This window comes from Podarcis raffonei, chromosome 15 (assembly GCF_027172205.1).
Source record: "Podarcis raffonei isolate rPodRaf1 chromosome 15, rPodRaf1.pri, whole genome shotgun sequence".
NCBI lineage: Eukaryota > Metazoa > Chordata > Lepidosauria > Squamata > Lacertidae > Podarcis > Podarcis raffonei.
The window spans coordinates 39,605,991-39,629,153 of NC_070616.1; the positions used below are offsets into that span (position 1 = coordinate 39,605,991).

Sequence of the window (23,163 nt, forward strand, 5' to 3'; positions counted from 1 at the left end):
CCCCCAACACCCGTTCCATTCCTCTTCCTGCCCCATCACTCATACCCCATCCTCCAGTCCTGTATCCCCCTCCCCAACCCCCCCATCATCCCCATCCCCTAACCCTCCCCCATCTCCCCTAAATTCTTTTTCGTCCCCCTCCCCCCTCTCTCGGGAACTTTGTGTAGGTTCCTGGCATTCACGCCGGATGGCGGTGAAGTAGGTGGCAGCTGGGCTTCATTGCGATGGTTTAAAGGAGAGACCGACTTGGAAAGGGGGGGAGAAAAGGAAGAAGGGGGAAAACCATCTTCACCAACAAGAAGCAAAACAGCTGGAAAGAAAGGGAGACACAGTTGCCGATGACAAAAGGATGGGTAAGCGAACTTTTCACTATCCGTAGGACAGCTGCATAAAGAGATATAGATATATATAACGTGTTTGTGTCACGGCACCGCTCGTGCCTTATTTTGCCAGGTGACTCACTTGCTATTATATTTTTAGCTTCTGTGTTTTGTCCCTTCCTGCCCTGCTCCGTTTCTGTCCCTGCAGTGTCTCTTTTTGTGATTAATCTCTCGATGCATGTCCTTGCTTAATTGATACACATACATCCTTTAGTTATACATACATCCTGGAGTGATTTTGCTCTCCCATCCACCCCCACCTCCTCCCCCGCTCCTGCCCCAGCTCTGCTTCTCTTTTGCTTCCCTGTCCACACATAAGTAGACAAATGCATGTTGCATCCCCATCAAGGGTTTGCCGGGTTTCATATTGAGCAAGCTTTTCTGGGGGACATCTGAATTTTTAGCCCTTTTGCTGAATGCAGGAAGGCAAAGTGAGGAAGAGGTATTTTGCTGTAGACCTGCGTTCAGAAGGGCTGAGTTGGTATCTGAAGGGGGGGGGACACTCCTCCCAAAATATATGCTTAGATCTCCAGCAGTCATTTGATAGCTGCTCCTTCCCCACCCCCTCCAATTGTGACAGGTTACATTTTCCCCTCCATCTGTAAGCCAAAAACCATTTCTATTTGGCTGCTGTTCCTGTCTTAGGGGTAAAAAGAAAATAACAGAATTTAAATGAAAAAGCCTTGCCATGGAAGTGAAAGATTAGAAACAAGAGTCAAAAGATCTTGAGATTAGGAATACTTCCTTGCTCTAACACACACACACACAGACATACACACAGAGAGAGTATCTCTTGATTTCAACCAGGGACATCAGAGAAAATAACTATATGTCCTGTCCCTTTTCTCCCCTCTCTTTCCCACTCACCCCAATAATAATAATAATAAACTATTGAGAAGACAATAGCTCTTTCTCAAAAATTCTCCTGATGAAAAAATGCAGTTGAATCATCAGAAAGATTACAACTCTGGAAAGAACCACTGGCTCAAAGATTATTGTAAGGTCTGAAAAAGTCTCTCTCTGCTCCCGACTTCACCACACACACTTTGTGAATATACATGCATACAAGACCCTCATAGTTATTCAGAAAACATGGGCTATGTGGGCTGCATGCACACTGAAGCATTACAGTAGAATAAGTTGCTGGCATGTGGAATGTAAAATACTAAAATTGGCTAGAATCTGATGCATATCTGACTCAGTTTTGCTCTGTTGCTGCTAGGAGTATGCCATTCACATCAAGCTAAATGAATATTATTCTGCAAACATCTGTCATATATACACATACACTAAAATAAACCCATGCCGCTGTGCATTAAAACATACCTGCAGGTGATAGTTATCACTATATAAGCAATGATATATGAAGATAGATATGCAAGCCTGTTACGATTATCAGGAAGCCCTTTATTTATTAGGATGCTATCTCTGAGACTTCCTAATACACAAGATATGACACACCAGGCATGCACGCCAATCTACCTTTCTGCAGGCTTGAATTATTTTTTAGCTCACATGAAAGAATCCTACCTTGCACTCTGTTGGAAGATCATTTCAACACATATATATATATGCATAGTTTTGATGACTACTAGTTTGCTATACTATAAAGATCAGTTATAAATTTGGGTTGATAATTCTTAAGGGGTCGATGGGACCTGTACTAGCAAGTTGGTTTATTAAGAAACCTCCTGCCTCTTCAGGAACTATGAACAGCCCTAGAGTCAGTCATTTTTCCTTCCAAAAGCTATATCACAGTGACTTGACAAATATGTTTATTGTGAAAATCCCGGCATCCTAGGAATAAGGATGTTCTGGTGAGATGTAGCTTGCTGATGCACATGGGGATGAGTCAAAAACAAGTGGAAGTGGGGAGGGCTTAATTCCTCCTCAAAGGTCATAAATCAAACCAAGGTAACTGAATAGTGTGGTGGTATATATGAACTGGAACAGCAGAAGGAAGAAGAAACAGAAGAAGGGATAGAAGAGCAAGCATCTCCAGGCAAAACAAATAGGGAAAGAATTGGTAAGGAGGCTAGACTTGCTCTGTGTTATTAGAAGGTCCCACTGATGAATCCAGAGCCTCTGGTTTATTTGGTTTTACAATGTATGTTTCTCATCTTCTTAATATTGCAGGTTTCCATGTAATCAAGCAGCTGAGAGGCATGAGTGCAGTGTTGGTGCTCCTCCCTACAGTGCTGTTTGTGACGCTCACCGGGGCTCAGCGAGCTTGCCCCAAGAACTGCAGATGTGATGGCAAAATTGTGTACTGCGAATCTCATGCATTCAGAGACATCCCTCAGAACATTTCCGGAGGGTCTCAAGGCTTATCGTTGCGGTACAACAGCATCCAGAAGCTTAAGCCAAATCAGTTTGCAGGCCTTCACCAACTCATATGGCTATACCTTGACCATAATTACATCAGTTCCGTAGATGAGGATGCCTTCCAGGGCATCCGTAGGCTGAAGGAATTAATTTTGAGCTCCAACAAAATTACCCACCTGCAAAACAAAACATTTCACCCAGTCCCCAACCTCCGCAATCTGGACCTGTCATACAACAAGCTGCAGGCACTGCAGTCTGAGCAGTTTAAAGGTCTCCGCAAGCTCTTGATCTTGCACTTACGTTCAAACTCATTGAAAACCGTTCCAATTCGAGTTTTCCAAGATTGTCGCAATCTCGATTTTCTGGATTTGGGCTACAATCGCCTACGGAGTTTATCCCGCAATGCTTTTGCTGGCCTCTTGAAGCTAACGGAGCTCCACTTGGAGCACAACCAGTTTTCTAAGATCAACTTTGCTCACTTTCCACGTCTCTTCAACCTCCGCTCAATCTACTTGCAATGGAATAGGATCAGATCCATCAGCCAAGGTTTAACGTGGACTTGGAGTTCCTTACACAACTTGGATTTATCAGGGAATGACATTGCAGGGATTGAACCTGGGACATTCCAGTGCCTGCCCAACTTGCAGAAACTCAACCTGGATTCCAACAAACTCACCAACATCTCTCAGGAGACTGTCAATGCCTGGATTTCTTTAATATCCATCACTCTCTCTGGAAATATGTGGGAATGTACTCGGAGCATTTGCCCTCTATTTAATTGGCTTAAAAGCTTCAAAGGAAACAAGGAAAGTACCATGATTTGTGCAGGCCCAAAGCATATCCAGGGTGAGAAAGTGAGTGATGCTGTAGAAACCTACAACATTTGTGCTGAAATTCCAGTCGTGGTGACTGAAAAGCCCTACCAGGCCCCTAAAACTCAGCAGAGGCCCATCTTTGTTCCAAAGCCTACTCTTCCCAAACTGGAAGACTATCAGCCAACCTCTTTTACAGCAAATCCTTCTCCAGATTTCCCAACATCTGGACCAGAGCCAGAGTATGAGCATGTTTCCTTTCACAAGATTATTGCTGGAAGTGTGGCCCTCTTTCTATCTGTGGCTATGATTTTGTTGGTCATCTACGTCTCTTGGAAGCGCTACCCAGCCAGCATGAAACAGCTCCAGCAACACTCTCTTATGAAGAGGCGCCGGAAAAAAGCTCGAGAGTCTGAAAGGCAAATGAACTCCCCTTTACAGGAGTATTATGTGGACTACAAGCCGACAAATTCCGAGACCATGGATGTATCGGTTAATGGATCTGGACCCTGCACGTATACCATTTCTGGCTCCAGGGAATGTGAGGTATGAACCATGATCCTCCTAAATCCATTTCTGCTGCTGGGAAGGAGAGGTAAATGTTCGAAGCTCTTGAGGTGTCTCTAATCACTAGAAAGATTAATGAGCCTTTTTGCTTTTGGGTTTGCCCAGTGTGAAAGGTTATTTAATTAAATTACAGCAATCAGGAAAGTGACTGTGGTTATTTTCAATAGTTCAGTCCCGAAAGGGGCTTGTTCAGGTCTGAGATGAGGTTGGAATAAACAGCAATGATGAAGGCATTTAGGCCTGTCTTTTAGCCTCTAGCCATTTTATGCTAGTTCAGAGTTGTTGGCCTCACGGGCATTACTTCTGCCACACCCTTGATGTCAAGGGGGGAGGTGAATAAGGCTGTATTTTATTAGACTCTAACAGGGGATGAGAAACTGAGTACTTAAACACTCTGGTTTTGCCTAGGGCAGTGGCGGGGGGGGGAGGGGGCATCAGTGCAAAATCTCATGGCTTTTCTGACCTATTTCAAATGAATTATCAAGCAGAGGACTTTATGAACTTTCCTCCCAGTATTTTTGTCCTAGTTCCTCAATGCATTTAGGAATGTGCTTTAAAATCTCCTCAGAATGCAAGGAAGGAAAATGTTGTGTTAAGTCCTTTTTAAAGTGCCTTGATAAATAAAGGATTTAAATGTGGTCCTAATTTTAAAAAATCAAAACTCAAATAAGCATTTTTATTTTTTATTTTTGCTGAAATTAAGAACTTGAGAAGAAAACAAATAAAGCTTCTATTGGCAGGCACTGCTTAATGCCTCATGTGTCACTTTTAGATCTGCAGGAACCAGTCAACAACTCTGTTTCATTGGAGTCCATTTGTATCAGGTGGATGTTCTGGTTCGTGTTTATACAGTATATTTTGGTAGGAATATTTGTTGCTGCCTCAAAGGCAGGCAGCTCCACAGGAACTGGGGGCCCACAGCTTCATAGGGGGCTTGTGGGGGTGGGATGAAGAGTATTAATTATTATTATCTTGGTGCACCTTGGCACCATGGCACTTGAATGCTGAGAACAGTTCCTTCCCTCTCTGTTGATTGACAGTAATCTGACTGTGTCATGCAATAACCTTTACCCAAATCTGTCAGACCAATGTCCACTTTTGTGTGCAGAAAGTTGGGTGTAACCTAAGATGGGCACACTCTGTGATGGATTTCTGTGACTATGCTGCAACATTGACTCTTTGGGCTTCTTATGCCAGCATCCTTAGCTAATATGTGCACTCTGGTGAAATGACAACTGGGATCACAACTGTAGTAATTGAGTTTCTTCATTGTAGTTGGCATTCTATTTGGATGGAATTCATTTATCTATCTATATATATATATATATATATATATATATATATATATATATTCACAATTTTAACAGGGTATAGTGACCCTACCATGGAACAGAGTGAAAGGATAGGTGGATATCCAAATATTTAATAATTTAAAGTATTTTTTTTCTGCCTGTTTGACAAATGTTCTTCTCTATCAGGTTTTATGTCAATCTATCCCCCCCCCCAAACAAAAACTCGGAGAGAGAAACAAGCCTATAAGTCCTGCTCAAAGCCCACTGAACTCAATGAATTACTCAATGTGAGTTTATTGGGGCTTAGGTAATGCTCATAGTGTGTATCAGATGCCATGCTTGACAGATCACTGTAGACTGAACTTGTTCAGTGTCAACAGAGTAAGAGAAGGGGGTCTTCCTCAGGGACATAGAATGAGTCTAGGATATTTTTCTTCCACATAGAAATGAAACAAGATGATACAACATTAAAGCTTGTAGGAATCAAAGGCCAATCCCACTGTCTCATAAACAAATCAAAGGATATGTGTTGCCTTGTAAATGTTGTTTTAGGCTTCTGCTGCAAATGACTGCTTTGCTAAAAGTACCAAAGTAACATTTAAGATAAGACTAAAGCTCTTTCCCATAGCAGTAATAATAATTTTCAAAAGCCATATACAGGATGGTCTTTGGTAGCAAGTGCTAAAACCTTATCATGGGTCCTGGAGGCAGTGATGAGAGCAGGTTGGCAGGCGAATTGCAGTTGGACAGTTGTATCCCCAAAAGCAATGAGCAGATCAAGGGCATTTCTTTCAAATGTGTGTAATTAGGTGCCTGTGCTTTCCTTCAATGCGCTGATGTAATTTTGAAGAAAGGAGAAATGCAACTGTAAACTGACTTTTACAGCAACTACTGTACTTATGTATGGCATTTGAGGGCTAGAAAATTCTCTTCTGTCATGTGTACAGCAAATGAGTGTAAAAAAGGGACGCGGGTGGCGCTGTGGTCTAAACCACTGAGCATCTTGGGCTTGCTGATCAGAAGGTTGGCGGTTCGAATCCCCATGCTGGGGTGAGCTCATGTTGCTCTGTCCCAGCTCCTGCCAACCTAGCAGTTCGAAAGCACACCAGTGCGAGTAGATAAATAGGTACCGTTGCAGCGGGAAGGTAAATGGCATTTCCATGCGCTCTGGTTTCTGTCATGGTGTTCCATTGCACCAGAAGTGGTTTAATCATGCTGGCCACATGACCCAGAAAACTGTCTGTGGACAAACGCCGGCTCCCTCAGCCAGAAAGCAAGATGAGCACCACAACCCCATAGTCGCTTTTGACTGGACTTAACTGTCCAGCGGAACTTTACCTTTACCTAAATGACTGCAAGTTTGATAGGATTTGCAGTCAGTGGCATATCTGGTTGCAGACCAGGCTCCATGCTTCAGTGGCTAGTACCCTCTGTTATACCCCTCCTAACAAGGTGGGTCTCTGATTATTAAGGCAGGCTGCCATTTACATTTTCCACAAATCCCATTTTTCACAATCCCTGAAACTACATCATGGATATTGCAAGAAAATAAACTGCCACTATGTAAGCTAGGGGCCCAGGCACTATACCTATATTACCCCTTATACATCCAGCCAATCACTGTTCTCTTCAGGAAAAGGAGTCCTGTAGATACCATCTATCTCATCAGGAAGTCTCCATACAAAGTAGGAACTTGGCCTTTAGTGTGATGGCACCTAGCCTTTGGAACGCCCTCCCATTATATACCAGCCTGGTATTGTCTCCATTACTTTTTCAGCACCTGTTGAAGACCTTTCTTTCCCCAAAAGCCTTTTAAGTGGGTATTTTAATCCTAGTCTGTATCTGTGTGGGACATGAAATTTTATAACTGTTGAATCGCTTTGGGATATTTTGTGGGATGTGATTCAGAAATGAAACGAGCAAACAAATAATAAATAGGGCATGACAAAGACTTAAGGAATGAGAGAAAAGCGAATGTGCTCTTACTTCCTCATGGCCCTTGAGTATTTGCATTTGACAGAGACAAGATATCCCAGATATAAATAGCTTCATTAAGCTGATTTGCAACTGAAAAGGCTCTATCACAAAAGATAATGAAATGCTCTTATTGTATCGAGCCAGAATAAGTAATCTGGCCAGGAATTTCACTTTGTCTGTCAATATTGTCCTTCTAAAGCCATAAATCCTGTCCACCTTTATGGGTCTTAAAGCCACAATGTATGCAGTGCATAGCTTGTGACCCACTAAGCCAAACCCAGCTTACTTGCCAGATATTATTATTTATAGAGAGATGTAGCTGTAAAGATTCAGTGCTATATCAGCAGTGCATGAGATATGACTTGGTGAGTCCTACCGGATACCCAAAAACCGTCACCTTTTAACTGCCCTGACCTGACAGTAGAAGGCAGTTAAATGTTAGTCCCCATTGGCCCATCCTAAGAACCCTTGAGGATTCCTATCAAACCAGGAACAAGCTTTAAAAAGAATGCTTGAATATATGCCTTCCCTGTACATTCCCTACATCAAGTAGGGGAAAACCTCACCTGGAAATGGGACGGTCAAGCTTTGACACAGATGATGCTCAAGGTATCAACCATCCTGCCATTGGGGAGCTTGTAGTTTTCAAATATGAAGTGCCATGGTTTCCTAAGAGGAAATTATGTTCTGTGTATAACTTCCAGCTAAGGAGAGAGCAAAGGGACGTGGGTGGCACTGTGGGTTAAACCACAGAGCCTAGGACTTGCCGATCAGAAGGCTGGCGTGCTCCCGTTGCTCAGTCCCTGTTCCTGCCAACCTAGCAGTTCGAAAGCACATCAAATAGCAAATAGGGAAGGTAAACAGCGTTTCCGTGCACTGCTCTGGTTCACCAGAAGCGGCTTAGTTATGCTGGCCACATGACCTGGAAGCTGTACGCCGGCTTCCTCGGCCAGTAAAGCGAGATGAGAGCTGCAACCCCAGAGTCATCCATGACTGGACCTAATGGTCAGGGGTCCCTTTACCTTTAAGGAGAGAGTGAGGATGTAAGTCCTCCACACTTTTCTGCTACCCGCTCAAGAGAGGTAAGGCTCAGAGAAAAGTGAGGTTTATGTGAAGCAAAGGGGGGTTATAAGCCCCATTTCAAGTCAGGCTAAGGTAAAAAAGAAATGGACCCAAATTAAAATGGAGCCAGAATTTTTGAGTGGACAAAGTTCATACTTAGAGCTCCCCATGCTTCCAGTGTGTTGTTACCAGTAACAGTTCACAAGCCACGTGCAGGCCACAGATGAATCATAATTATTGAAAGGTGAACATTTACTAACAATAATGGCCAATGCAAAGTTCTTTGATGTGCTAGAAAATGCAATTGAGATTTGGCAATTTTCAATAGGAGTTCTAGAACTTATACCAGGGATCTAATTTGGTTAGCAAAATAAATGTGCTCAAAATAAATAGAATTTGTGGCTAAACTGTTGTATGCAGAAGGATTGTGGTTTAGAGTGATAAGTTTGCTGAGATATAAATCACTTGGTCCACCTGAGGTGTACTAAGCACAGAGGTGCCCTGATGAAGGAGGGGAGAAGTAGTACTGCAACCTCCTGTACTAGTACTGAGCACAGAATTATAGCCCCAAGGCATAATTCCTTAATGTAAACTGTAGGTATCCCAGACCGTATCATGCAAACCTGCTTTGACCATGATTAGTGCTAAAACTATGGTTAACAAGGATACTGTTGCAGTTATTATGTTAACCATAGTTCAAATCAGAAAGGGAGAAGGGAATCTTGCACAAGAAAGGGGAACCCATGAACTTATGGTAAATTTCTAATCTCCTAACTATAATTAAATAGTCTCTAACTGCCCCCAAAATGCTGGGACCATCATGCAAACCCTTAAGCCATCATGGCTTCTCACTTTGTCATGCAGAGTCCCGAATTCCCACTGCCCTAAAAAAGAAAACCTCAAAGCTTTCTCCACTTTTTCATTCATTGCCCCTTCCATCTCCTGGCCAGGGAAAGAAAGAAACAGCAACCTACTTTGGGTTCTCATTTGCATGCTCTTAAGAGCTGCGCAGCAACATTGCGCACAAAGGGAAGAGTCTGCTCTGCATCCAAACCTCTTAGGATCGGTCCAGGTTCTTTGCATTGCTGCCTCCCCTTTCATTGCCAGTTTTGTTTGGGAACCAGAAGTGTCATTGAGCCACCACCACATGTGTGGGTGGTGGGCGTTTCCTCTTTGTCTCCTGTTTGAGAGAGATGTAGAGAAATATGTGGCTTAAAAGGAACTGGATTAGATTCCTAGAGAGGAAGGGGATTTGGGAAGATGGGGAAGGGTCCTCTGAAGCAAAAACACTTCCCTTCAAAATCCCCTTCCTGCCTGGCTTCTCACATGGACAGGAAAAAGGCACTGATCTCTCCCATGAGCTGAAATGGTGGCGCCTTCTGAAATCTGATATGAGTTTTCCTGTTTTGTGCATTTGGGTGAAGGGGAGTCCCAGGGCAGCTGGGAGAGAGGTTGCCTGGGCCGGGTGTATGTGCAGCTGATCCATCCAGGATTCACCACAGCACCAGGATGCTGCAGTTGTTTATACATGCATAATTTGCTCAGAAATTGGAACTACTGAAAAAAGGGAAGTTTATGTATCCCCAAACTCAAAAGTTTATATGTTCCTGGACCCCAAAATAAGCATTGGGATTATTTATTAAATTTGTTCACAGGATAAAATCACAATGTAAAAACACAATTGCAATAAAAATGGATGTTCAAAGGTATTCTGCTTCCAAAATACTCATAAATGCATATTCTACACACACAAACACACATTTAGTTGTACTTATTGATTTGGGGTTTCTTTTTCCCTCAGGCTTTCCTAAATGCAATACATAAATTCAAAGATTTCTGTGCTCAAAATATTGCAGTTTTTGATGTCTCCTCTAATAACTTTAGTGGTTGACCAGGAGGAAATGCACAAGCAGTGATACTGATGTAGAATAAAATGTCCCTACTTTCAGCTGAGGAAAGTTGGAGGGTGTGTAATAATTCAGAATCAGAAAGCATTGTATATGCACCAAGTTTTTCTTATAAAGAGATGAAGTAAGTAACGCATATGCTTCTATATTTGCAATTCCTTAGTCTTACTAATACATATCATCTCATGTATTCTGTGCAGGAAGAGTGGTATATTTTCAGCTCATGTCAGTAATAAATCACCACCCATTCCCTTCTCACTGCTAAATATGAGGCCTGGCTGTTATTTGTATCTCTTCTATTACAGCTAGACAATTAGGGTTGCATGAAAGCAACTTCTTATTCTTTGGTGATCACTCGTAGCCAAGTAAGATTGTCTTCCATGAACATGGTCTTAATAGTGAGTCCATAAGTGACTGTGGAGGCCAATTCTGGAACCACATTTCCCGGGACAGAGGTTTCCGGGCAGAAGTTGATCACAGTGAGGGTTTGCCAAACGTGCCTTCCTCTTAGCACATTTCTCCCTTTCGTCCTGGTTTCGAGTGTCTTCAAAGTCCATGACACCTTTGGTAAAGGCTTTTCTTCAAATGGAGGGCCTGCAGACCAGTATTACCCAATAGTTGGTGTTTAAACTACATTTTTTAATATTTGCCTTGAGGGAATCTTTAAACCTTTTTGTTGACCTCCAGCATTACGCCTTCCATTTTTAAGTTCAGAATAGAGTAGTTGCTTTGGAAGACGATAATCAGGCATCCGAACAACATCACCAGTCCAACAAAGTTGATGTTGAAGAATCTTTGCTTCGACACTTATGATCTTTGCTTCCTCCAGTACACTGACATTAGTTTGCCTGTCTTCCCAAGTGATGTGTAAAATTTTTCAGATCATGGGAACATGCAAGCCCATTCACCATGACAAGGTGATGATCCAGCAAGTGAGATGAAAGCAACTACTGTAATGATAGTAAGACATTGCTCAAATGCAGTGCTTTGCTTGGATTTAATATTGTTTGTCTCCATAGCTACCAAGTTCCAGTAATAAAAAGGTAGATCTACACCTTGTGGTACTAAAGACATATGGAATATAGGTCCTGCCTAGTAACTTAAGAATGAATCAAAGGGTGGATAATTGTAAGAACTGGACATGGGTTATAGGTACATGATATATAGCTGGATGGATAGCTATACAAGCACACACAGTTTTAAATAAGCAAACATGCAAGGCAAACGTACCTCTTAAGTATGTTTGGAAGGAATAGTATGTTGTAAGAAGGAATCATGAGTTGGTTTTTACAAAGTGGAATCATATAGACAGGGCTGTCTTTAGCATATGCGCTGCTGGGGTGCAAAAATCTGCCCAGCACCCCCAAATTTAGTTAAGCCCCCAAATTACCATATTTTTCCATCTGACGCTCCTGTGTATAAGGACCCCTCTATTTGGGGGGGGGGGTCTCAATTTTAAGAAAATGAGGGGAGATGGTTGTTGAGCTTCTCCCCCCCCAACAGCTGCAGGCAGGAAACACTCCCTAGAACATTTCCCGCGGACAGCGGCATCGGGGGAAGTTGTGCGCCCGTCTGCCCATCAGTTGGAAACACAGCTTCTCCCCCCCCCCACACACAGGTAGATAGTTAAGAGCTTAGGCGGCTTCAGTGGTGGGCGCCTGGTGCCCCCCAGGATTCAGGGCTTGGGTGCCCCACACGGCCCTACATATAGATCAGGGTAGTAAAAGAACTTTCCCTAATAAAGCACCTGCGTTTTCATGAACAAGTTTTTCTGGTTGTTTCAACTGTGTGTATGTGTGCGTGTGTATGTATGTACATGCATGCTATTGAGCTCATCTCCTGCTTATAGTCATCCCAGAGGTATCTGTCTGACCTCTGTAAAAACAGGATACTGGACCAGATGGACCTGATTCAGCAGGGCTCTTATGCTCCTCCAAAGCCCCCCATATCTCTATTTTTTGGTTGTCTGATGATTCCCCTTGTTTCTTGCAGAGCAAAGTAGTCAACATTCCTTGCAAAGTCAAGATATGTTAATTGCTGTTAACTGTGATCAATGATTTTTAAAGGGCTCGAGGAATTATTTTGATATGAAAAGCAAAGGTGAAGGACATTTGACTCAGCCCTTGAAATACATAGGAAGGCTCTCATAGGTGGACAAATCTCTAGGCATTGGTCATACTTTCTGTTCACATAGGTGAACTCTGGCGCTAGCCAGTTGTTCTTCCATCCAAGTCCTTATATCCAACACAGCAACTGTGATGTGTGTGTGTGTGTGTGTGTGTGTGTGTGTGTGTGTGTATTCAGTAGCATAATTGGAGCACCTGTTTTCATTGCTTTTGGTAAGGCTTGATGATATTTGAGCTTTCCTAAGAAATTTGAACTCTTAAAAACATGACCCAAGATCCCTTAGAAATAATTGTTCTCTATTGTTTCCAGTTGTGGAAGCACAAAATTGGAGGAGAGCGAAGAAAGGAGATGACACCAGTGTACAATCAGCACAAAAGAAAGAAGGGGGAAAAACCTGCTTTGCTTTTCTTGCAAAGTAATTGTGGGAAGATCAGTATTAGTTTCTGGGTTAACATGACACAGGCTGTCCTTCCCCGAAATAATGCAGTAGTCATAATCTCACTCACCCACACACTCAAATAACTGGGCACATATTGTTTTAAGATTTTTACATATTTAGTCTAACTTTTCTTTTATGCAGATTAGATGTCATAAGCATATATAACATTTATGGCTACCTACAATATAATTTTAAATCATAATTATTATTATTTTAAAAAAATAATTGATTTAGGCATTCTCATACGAAATTAGTACCTTGCAGCTTCATATAATCAAATCGTATGCATAGCACCCAGGTTCCCATTCTAATCAAAGTTTGAGATCCAGGTTTGAGATAAATTTGCAACCCCTGACGTGTGCAGAATCTCTGTACAACCTCTAACGCAAGGAAAATACTCTGTTTCAGCACAGGTGAAACAATATCTGTTCATATTGCTGTATTCTGCTCCTGTTTTCTGAGTGGTAAAACATTTCAGGGGCACAGTGCTTACCTGACTTTCATTTCTTTTGGATTCTTATTGGTGTTTTGGAATATTTGCATTTGTTTGTTTGTTTGTTTGTCTGCAATGTGCATTTGGCGTGTAGGTGGGGGCACAGCTTAAACCTGTCAACAGCCAACTAAAGCCCACCACTCCTACATCAGATACTAGGGATGCTTACAAAGCCCAAAATACAGCTCTCTGTGACTCTCTCTTTCTCAAAACTTCAGTTTTTGTATTTTACGACTTCCTTTTATGTGACAGGGAGGCAGGGTAAGCATGATTTTTTTTATTCTGACCATCACCACACCTTCTTGGGTCATCTTGCCTCTATTGAGATGTATCACCTGAATCTTCTTTGGTGATCACGTGTAGCCAAGTAAGATTGTCTCCCATGAAAATGGCCTTAAGAGTGAGTCTGTAAGTGACTATGTAGGCCAGTTCTGATCCACAGCTGAATACCACAGGCTATCAACATTCTTTTTTCTAAGAGATGGGCCAGGTATTGCCTCAAGGCAGTGGTGAGTAACCTCAGGCCCAGAGGCCAAATGTGGCTCTTAGGATTCTCCTCAGATAACACCTCTTCCTTAACCACTCTTCGCAAGTCACACACTTCACCAGCCCTATTTTGCACCCTCTGTGAGTATTTTTGCCCAGCTGGAATGTTTCCTTACTTGCTTGGATAGATGGATGACAGATAAAAAGGGTTGTTGAGTATGTGTAGAAACGAGCCTACTGCACAAATGTAACACCACTTTTTTCCCTCTGGCCCTCCCCACCACTGACATGGGGGCTCTCAGAAGCTTGCCCAGAAGGAAATGCGGTCCTCAGTCTGAAAAAGGTTCCCCAACCCAGCATCATGGCAGCCACATTAACAGCCCTGTTCACAGAAACCTGAAATAAAACCCATAAGAATACATTTCAAATATGAAGCTTGACACTGAATACAGACACCAGAGTTGAGCTTAGTTAACCCTGACTCAAATTAATAACACTTCAGGGCATCTGGTGGTGCCTTAAAGACTGTGACATGGCATGAAATATCTCTGGAAGAGAGAGGAGAGAGAGGGAGAATCCTTGGGGATGCACTTAGCTCTTCATGCCCTGAACTGTTTAGAAAATGAATGACTCTGCTGTGGAAATGAGTCCAGAACCTTCCGTAAGCTTGACCTTTCCTGCAAATGTCTCATTGCTTTTCCTGAGAGGTAAAGAATGTGAGGTGGAACAACCTGCTCATTTTAACGGCAGAGCCTGTTTTTACTTTACGCTGCCACCTGCTGAAAAGAGGTAATGACTAGTTTTAAGCTGAGTTAGAAGGTATAAGGTTGAAGGAACAAAAATAATGGTTATGTGTTACATTGCATACTTTAGTCCCCTTTAGCTTGAAAAGTCAGAAATCTCTCAGCAACAGGCTCCATCTTTGCCATTCGCTTTGCCTGCTGCTCACCACCCCTGGAAAACAAAAACAACACACACACACCCCACCTTAGAGAAGCTTCAAAAATCCTTTGGGATATGAATCTAGATATCAAGGTTGGCATCAAGGATTGGCACGGCCAGGCACCTGCTGAGGACCCACACCCCAGCAGGGGTCCACTGACCACAGCCTCCTTTTTCCACCTCTTCACCACTGTGAGCTGCTTGTTCCCCTGTCTCACACTCCAGGCAATAGTGGAGATTAGAAGGTAGAGCAGGAGATACCACCTCCTCATGGCTCACTGGCTCTCTGCCAGATAAGCAATTCAGGAGACAGCAGAGAAAAAGAAGAGGAGCATCAGCAACAGCTGGTCATAATTGTGGTGAGGAGGTAGACTCACGGAAGGAGGGGAGTCATCCAGCAGACCTTACCTAAGGCCCCTCCAAAACATGGAGCTTGCCCTTCCAGAGTTTGTAACTGGGATTTCCACTCACTTCCGAATGAAAAATGAAATGATCCTCCTGGGGTTCATTTGAGGGAGGAAGTAAAATATTCCTCTGCCTTTTCTTATTCTCTTCATGCCAGACCTGGCAGGGAGCAAGATTGCTTGAGAAGGAAGAGCAATGTTCTGCTCCAAGTGGGACTCACTCACTCACATGGGGTTCTACTCAGACAGCAAACAAACACCCAGATGGTTTTGTTCTTCCTTTCCAGTGGGATACCTGGGGAGGCCCAATATATTGTTTTCACACCATTCACACTCCAGGACCCTCATTTTTATGCCAGCAGTACGAGAGAGGAGAACACAGATTCTGCTCACCAGGGGGGTGCCAATGAGTGCTCATTGTTCCACTGTTGTGGCAGAAGGGCTTAGGGTGTGGAGCTCTACCGCCATGTTGTGAGTTTCAGCCGTAGTGACAATTCAATCCCTTCCCCTCAAAGCTTCCTGAGCTTTCCTAAAGAAATTTTTGGGAAACGCTTTCCTCTCCCTCCCCGAGGGCCACCTTTCAGCTCATAATACAAGCCTGGTTGAGGGGTCTCCACCAGCCCTTTCTACCAATTACTCCTTTCCCAAAACTTCAACATGCAATGGAGGAGGCTGGAGACTTGAAGCGCTTGAGACAGTAGTGACAGAGGCCAGCAGGGACAGCTGGCGCTAGAGGAAAAAGCCTCCTCTATAGGACCTGGTTTGTGTTTTCCACACTTTAATATCTCAAACAAATCTACCCGGATGTCATACAGAAACACTGAGAATGTTGTCATAAAGTGAAGAGTCATTTGTTTTCTTAACACACATACCAAAACAAGCAGGGCCCATCCACACTTATCTTTTGACCCATGTTTTCTAGGCACAGGCTGGTGTTCTGAAGCTCTGTGTCTGAGTGTTGTGTGTGTGTGTCCTGCCACTTTCCCCAAGAAACCTGCTCTTCAGCACCGAATTGGAACAAATGGCCATTCAGGTTTTCTGTGGATTCAGCAGTAAAGAGTGGATTTTCACAGGGAAAGCACTGGGGCAAAAAGGGGGGGGGGTTCAGATATGAAGCTTACTAAGCCAAACCTTGACTTGCAGTAAAGGACCATGGAGGACCAAAGAGACTGTGAGCTGCTCTCAGGGTTGGCTTAATGTCATGTGGGGACCAGGTCATGATCGAATGATGGAAAAGACTCCTCAACTATATTCTCTAGGTCAGCACACTAGCTTAGGGACTCCAGAGCAGACCACATGGCGAACATTTCTAGCTACTTTTTGCCCCTCAGAATTTGCCGCCTGAGGCAGCTGCCTCATTCTGCCTCATGGAAGGGCTGGCCTTGATTGAGGATCTGTTCTGGATCTTCCACCCAATAAATGATTCTCCTCCCCAGAAGAAGGAAAAACAAGTTCTTCACATACTTCTTCATGCATTGCTTAGTTAAACTATGGAACTCACTTGGGTGGCTTTAAAGGAGGGTTAGATAAACTCATGGATGAGAGGGTATTGATGGCTACTTGCCACCATGGCTATGCTCTGCCTTCACAGCTGAAGGCAACAATGCTTCTGAATACCAGTTGCTGGAAACCACAGAGGGGGAGAGGGATCCTGTTTTTAAATCCTGCTTGCTGGTCTCTCACAGGGATCTGGTCAGCCATGGTGAGAACAGGATGTTGGACCATTGGCCTGACCCAGCAGGCTCTTTTTATGCTGTTATGAATTTATTTAGCAGGGGTCCTCAAACGAAGGCCCACGGTCCGGATTAGGCCCGAGGGACTCATTTCTCCGGCCCACGGCGACCCCCGCCGCCCGCTCTTACTGGTGCTGTGCTGTGCAGCTGTCCACTTCCAGGTCAGAGGAGCACTGGGAATAGCTTGTGCACATACACAAGCGTTATTTGCGCATGCACAAGCATTATTTCTGGTGCACATCCGGGTCGGAGGAGGCACGTGCACATGCGTACAAGCTATTTCCGGTGCTCCTCTGACCTGGAAGTGCACCGGAAATATCATGTGCGCACTCGTATGGGCACGTGCTCCCCCGCCCTCTGGCCTCCGCACGATCGGAGGTGGAGACACCAGCCCAAGGCACAGTAAGTTTGCTGACCCCTGTTCTTTAGCCTATGCATCTTATAACCTGTTTGTTTTTGTTTGTTTGTTTGCTTTAAAAATTGTGTTTCTATGACTGGCTTCTTCCATGTCTCTTGGCTCCATGGAATCCTCCAGGATTCAGTTCAGGAGTTCATGGCCACTGGAAGGTTGTTTTCATTAGCATTTCTATGGCAAATAAAGCAAATGCCAGGGTAAGCACATTGGTTCATTTTGACAATCTCCTATTTTATACACACCACGGTCAATTGTTTCTCTTTCACACACAGAAAACAGTATTTTTTCCCCTATCCCAACCCATTCTTTTGGCTGAATATTCTTTTCAAGTATGAGTGCTTTAAAGCAGCATTTCAAAACAAATCTCGCCCACCTTCTTTCTCCCGAAGGAAAGAAACATCATTAGTTCATAGGCAGGTGTATCACAGAACCAGCAAATGGATTGCAAAAAAGAAAAAAAAGAAAAGAAATGAATGTGTTTGGTTCTAGAAAGCGAATGTTTAAATTAGTTTGAATTGAAAACATTTGTCAGATTTGCAGCTTCAGCCTGCTAAATTTGGTATGAAATTACTTTCATTTTGAATCTAAGGTTGACATTTCAGTAATTCTACTTTCGCTTTGAAGCTTGAAAATATTTTCTTCAGACTTCTGATATCTGAGATTTTGAAAGCAATGAAATTTTATTTTGAATAGCAGAAACTTTGAATTCAGACTTTGTTTCTGTGACGAGAAACACAGACACTCCATTCTTCAGAATTTGATAGACCTCAGCTCAGTGGTGGAACATCTGCCTTGCAGCCTGGCATGCAGAATGTCCCAGATTCAATCCCCAACAGCTCCAGGTTAGGACTGGGAATAACCCCCTCCTGCAAAGTTGCTTTCTATGATGTTTTACACTTACTTTTGCTTTTTTTGAACTCAGTTTTGTGTTTGAAAATTCAGAATATGGATTGCCTTTAAGAACACTGAGAAAGCTTTGCAGTTTGCAGGTTGACATTCTTTGAAGCTGATGCCATTTGCTGCTACAGTTGTACCAGGCAGGAAGATCTCAGAGACAAAAAAATATTAAACATAACAGAGGTTAGTTATAGGATTAGCTCATCCAAATCATAAATACTAAGGGTGTGCATCGAGTCTGCATTTTGTGCTGGGGGACGGGGTTTGAAGATGTTAATTGGGATGATTCAAGGGTCTCCTTCCCTTGCCCCCAAATCAAAGCTTAATGTAAACAACTCCTCCCCAATTTGGATTACCACCCCATCTCCTATCATTGTGTTGCTCCATTCCTTTGCTTTTATGTACCATATGTTTTAAAATACAGTATCTCTGAGTTTCTGTAGATCTGCAGATCATTGCAAGGTGAAGCTGTCCTAAACATTGTCTGCAAAGCACTGAAGAGCTCTGGATTGGAGTTTGTGTGCTATTATTGTTGTGAGGGTTTTTTTAATATAAAAAAAGAACAGTGATTGTGGCTTTTTAAACAAACAAACAAAGAAAGAAACAAACAAAGGTAAAATCCTCATTTATTTATTTTTCAAATCTCAGCATTCTTCAGAACTCCACAGGAAGCATTCTAGACAACACCACATTGTAAGACCTATTAGATACTTTTAAAGGCCTATCAGGAGGAGAAAAACAAAGGCAGTTGTGAAACCTCAAGGTTCTTGTTTGTTTGTTTGTTTGTTTGTTTGTTTTTAAACACATAAGCCATTCAATCACCCCTAATTATTCTGAGGTAAGAAAGAGAGAAAAATGCTTCCAACCCCAGTTGTGGATGACAGAGTAAAGTGAATTACTTTCCCCCAAAAAAGCACTGGAACTATTTATCTGCAATTTGGCAGACTTCATCCACTCCATCGAGACTATGCATGTGCCTATACATTTCATCCATTTTGGCCCAAACAGGGGAAATGTTGCATTTTAAATTTTCCCTTTACAGTGAACAGGGAAATACAGAAGTTCATTTATACTGAACGAACCAAGAGCCATATTACAGTCTAAAAGTGACAAGAGAACAGAGCAACTCAGAAACAGATCGGATTATTAAAAATAATAATAATGCATAGATAGAAATACAAAGCAGAAATCGGGGCCTGTGCAGACTCCTAGTAAATAGTTAAAGTATGTGTACACCAACTTCTGCACAAGCATGTCAAAAAGTGTGCCATTGAGAGTTAGTCTGCATTATAATACTATGAGGGGTCAGTGAGGTTACAAAGAATCTTGGAAGCAGACATCTCTGATGTAAGGTATTTGTGGCAGTCTGCCTGACTTTAGCGTTATCAATGCACAGATGTGCACTAGAGGGGAAAGAAGCAAATGAAAAGAAGGAATTGTGGCAAAGCACATATGCTCTAATTTCAGAATTGTGCTTAGAAATTTTCATTGTTGTACAAGAACTCAGAAGGAGAGGAATGCAAAGCAGAGCAAAGCATGAAACAAACATAGAGACAGAAGGGCAGAAATCCCCCCTTTGGTCACCCTCAACAACACTCTTGTAGGTGGTGTCCCAAATTAGGGATGTTTGAAGAATACAATTTTCACAGGTGCTTGAGTCATTGATCTATGCAAACCTCTCAGATTCACACCTCTCAGATTAAAGTGTGAATGGCAAGTTTCACATCCCAAATGTTCCAGCACCATATCTACACCTATACTTGATAATGGATATTTCTAGCAATAAAATGAAATAAAATATAAACATGCATCATGGAAGAAAATACATTTAGGAATTTGCTGCCAAGGAGTGTGGTGGAGTCTCCTTCTTTGGAGGTCTTTAAGCAGAGGCTTGACATCCATATGTCAGGAGTGCTCTGATGGTGTTGCCTGCTTGGCAGGGGGTTGGACTCGATGGCCCTTGTGGTCTCTTCCAACTCTATGATTCTATGATTCTATGATTCAATTTGTACTTTAAGAGATTAATTTAAAGCACAGATCAATATAAAAAACAGATTAATGCTAAAACAGGACATACAAGAGCTTTGGTGGGTAGTGTCTGCTGGGATTGATAGGGCAGAAAACAGGGAAATTGGTAAAGTCAGAGCCAATGATATAACCAACTAATGTTTTGTCCCTGTCCTTTTCCTGGATGAGTTCTGCAAAGGCATCACTGAGACTGAGGAGGAGAAGTCACCCTGGACTGACATTTAAGTAAGAAGGCAGCAAGTGGGAGCTGGTTGAAGGTAGAATGAGGTTGTGGGATGGACCCCATTTGCCCTAATGGACCAGCCTCTACTGACTATGACTGAACCAATATGAAAGTGATAGAAGCTGTAAATAGACTGTTTCACGGAATCATAAGTTGGAAGGGTCTAGTCCACCCCCACCCCCCTGCTTGATGCAAGAAATCCAGGACAGGAGCATTCTCAATAAATAGCTGTCCAGCCTCTGGCTCCCGTCTAGTGTGTAGCTAGTCACACACAACAAATAGCACCACCAATGCATATTTCCAACTCCATCATAAGATGCGCTCATCCAGTTCAGTGGGTTAGATGCACATCATGATTTGGATTCAGATGTACATCTCCATTGGCTATGCACAGGAAGCCTACTTCAGCTCATGGTTCAAGGCTACTGTCTACTCGGATTCGCCTAACCAGATATCGGAATGTATACGAGCACTGATCCCTTTAGTTCAATTACTGATGCCTTTCTCAGACTGTGCAGAGAGGAATGGTGTTTTCTGCTTCTTTGCACCCAAACAAAGATAGCTGGGGGCAGTGATTACCAGCCAAGAGGAATTTTGGGTATGGAGGAAGTCACCTATAAGTGGTGTTCACTGCCTTGACTCTTGCATTTGTGGTATGATGCTGGGCAGATGTGAAACTCCACAGAACAAATTGATAGCATGGATTCAGATGCCTCCCCAGATATAGGTAAACTTCCAGGTCAACTGTCTTAAATTTATTTGGTTTCTCCCTCTCCCTCCCACATTTTCTGGGCAAATCAGTGACCCTTATAATCTTTTGTATAACTCCCAGTGATTAAGCCTGAAACAGAATTCACTTGAGACTCAGTTTTGAAAGCTAATGTAATTTGAAAGATGTCTCTGTCTAAGGCAGGGCTAGGAAACCTGTGGCCCCTTAGGTAGTTGGATGACCTGTTTGGATGGGCTGTCTGCAGAGACTTATGAAATCCAGTAAGTTATTTCCAGTGAGGAGAACTGTTGATAGTGCCAAGGCCCTTCTCTCTCTATGGAGTGGTGAGGCTGAAGGGCAATGAGCACTATTGCTCCTGAAGACCCTCCTTGCTGAGACTGCAATGTGCCCTGGTACTCTACGGAGTTGCAAACAGTGGAACAAGATGGATGATAGTTGTCACGTCACTGGCACAAGACCCACTGCAAGTAGTAACACAACTTAGAGTGCATAATTGTGCCTATGTGTGGTAGTGAGAGAGGCAAAAAGGGGCTATTTTGTTTCTGCCATTGCATCCTCACATAGTCATCCAGCAGAGCTATTTTGAGTAACATTACCTCCCCCCTCCCTGCCAATAAATGGAGAATTGGGGCATTTGGTTGTCTTTTGTGGTGCTTTTGCAAGGCACCTTGAAGATAAAATCACATGACTGCCATTATCTTGATTCTAACATGGATGCTTTTCTTGGTTTGATCTATTAAGATAGGAGGACATTAAATAATGTCATCACCCGCCTGAAGTTTGAAGCGGCTTTGTCCATTTGACCAGCTCATTTTAATGCATGTGTGGATCATCACCCCTTTATCTTATTTTAAAAGAAAACAAAACAGCCAAGTAAAAATGTTGAGTTGCTGCAGATGCTACCTGGATTAAGCTGGAGCAAAGCCTAGTTGTGGTTTGCTAGGGTTGCCACTGGATTTTGTCTAATCCAAGCTTCTTTGGGTGGAACATCTGATAAATTCCAAGGAGAGCACTCAGAGTTTGTACCCAGCAGGGCTTTGGATTTCTTAGATTTCTTAGAGCAGAATGGTGTGTTTCCTGATCAGATAAGGCACCTGAGGAATTAAAAAATGCTTCTCAATAAGACTAGGAAGGCTTCTCCAGGAGATTCCATAAATACCTGATGAACAGAAAAGTCTCCTGATTTGTGCCTTACATACATACTAGTGCCATCTGAGATCTGTTTTAAGCTCTATGAACACACAGTTTTGTACCGTTTTGTCTTAGTTTGATATTGAGATTTTTTAAAAAAGTTCTTTTTAAAATATCTACACTATATCCATATGTAACAGAGAATTGCCTGCAGCTCCTTAGGTGCCAACTTGTCCCAGTGGTTTTCTGCAGTGCAGCAAACCTACATGATTTTAATGTAAATTTCTTATCTTTCTTTCTCCCCCTTTCTCCTACATTATGATTTTTTCCCCCTTCCCAAAGCCTCTAAATCATATGTTAGGAGCCTTTGATTTCAAAAGCCTTGTCAATGTTACACATGAAATAAAATGGAGAAATGAAGGGAGTTCTTGTGTTCTCACAGTGGGAACACAAATTGCACAAATCAAACCAAGAAGCAAGTTGCTGGCAATTTAAAATTAGCAGCAATTTGCCTATGGAAACAAATTCTACACATGATTTCCTTTTCTTTCCTCTCTCCCTTTTACTTGTCAAATGTATCCACAGACCCCATGAGCAAGGGAGGAGGGGACCCCCACCCGCTGCTGTCTAAAGAAAAGATTAACCCTTTGTTCTTAATTATTTGACCCAAGAATGGAATTGTTGTAAAGTCTGGGAGAGCTAGATCAGCATTTTAATTTTTATTGATATTTTCATTTTATTACTTGTTACCCTAGCCAGTAAAAACATTTTTTGCCTGGAGGGTTTTTGTTTT

General features: G+C 42.7%; 1 protein-coding gene across 4 annotated transcripts in view; it reads left to right on the plus strand.

The window, feature by feature from the left end:
* The first annotated feature begins 229 nt into the window (after positions 1-229).
* LRRTM4 (leucine rich repeat transmembrane neuronal 4) overlaps positions 230-23,163 on the plus strand; it is a 422,603-nt gene continuing 399,669 nt past the window's right edge. For 2 of the 4 annotated variants that reach the window (XR_008327664.1, XM_053366264.1), the window contains exons 1-2: positions 230-353; positions 2,517-4,112. Coding sequence is in view for 3 of the 4 variants with exons in the window: in XM_053366264.1 (XP_053222239.1) it covers positions 350-353; positions 2,517-4,069 (1,557 nt within the window). In the remaining variant the exon portion in view is untranslated. The remainder of the gene's footprint in view (positions 354-2,516; positions 4,113-23,163) is intronic. The other 2 variants (XM_053366262.1, XM_053366263.1) reach the window with 1 other exon arrangement.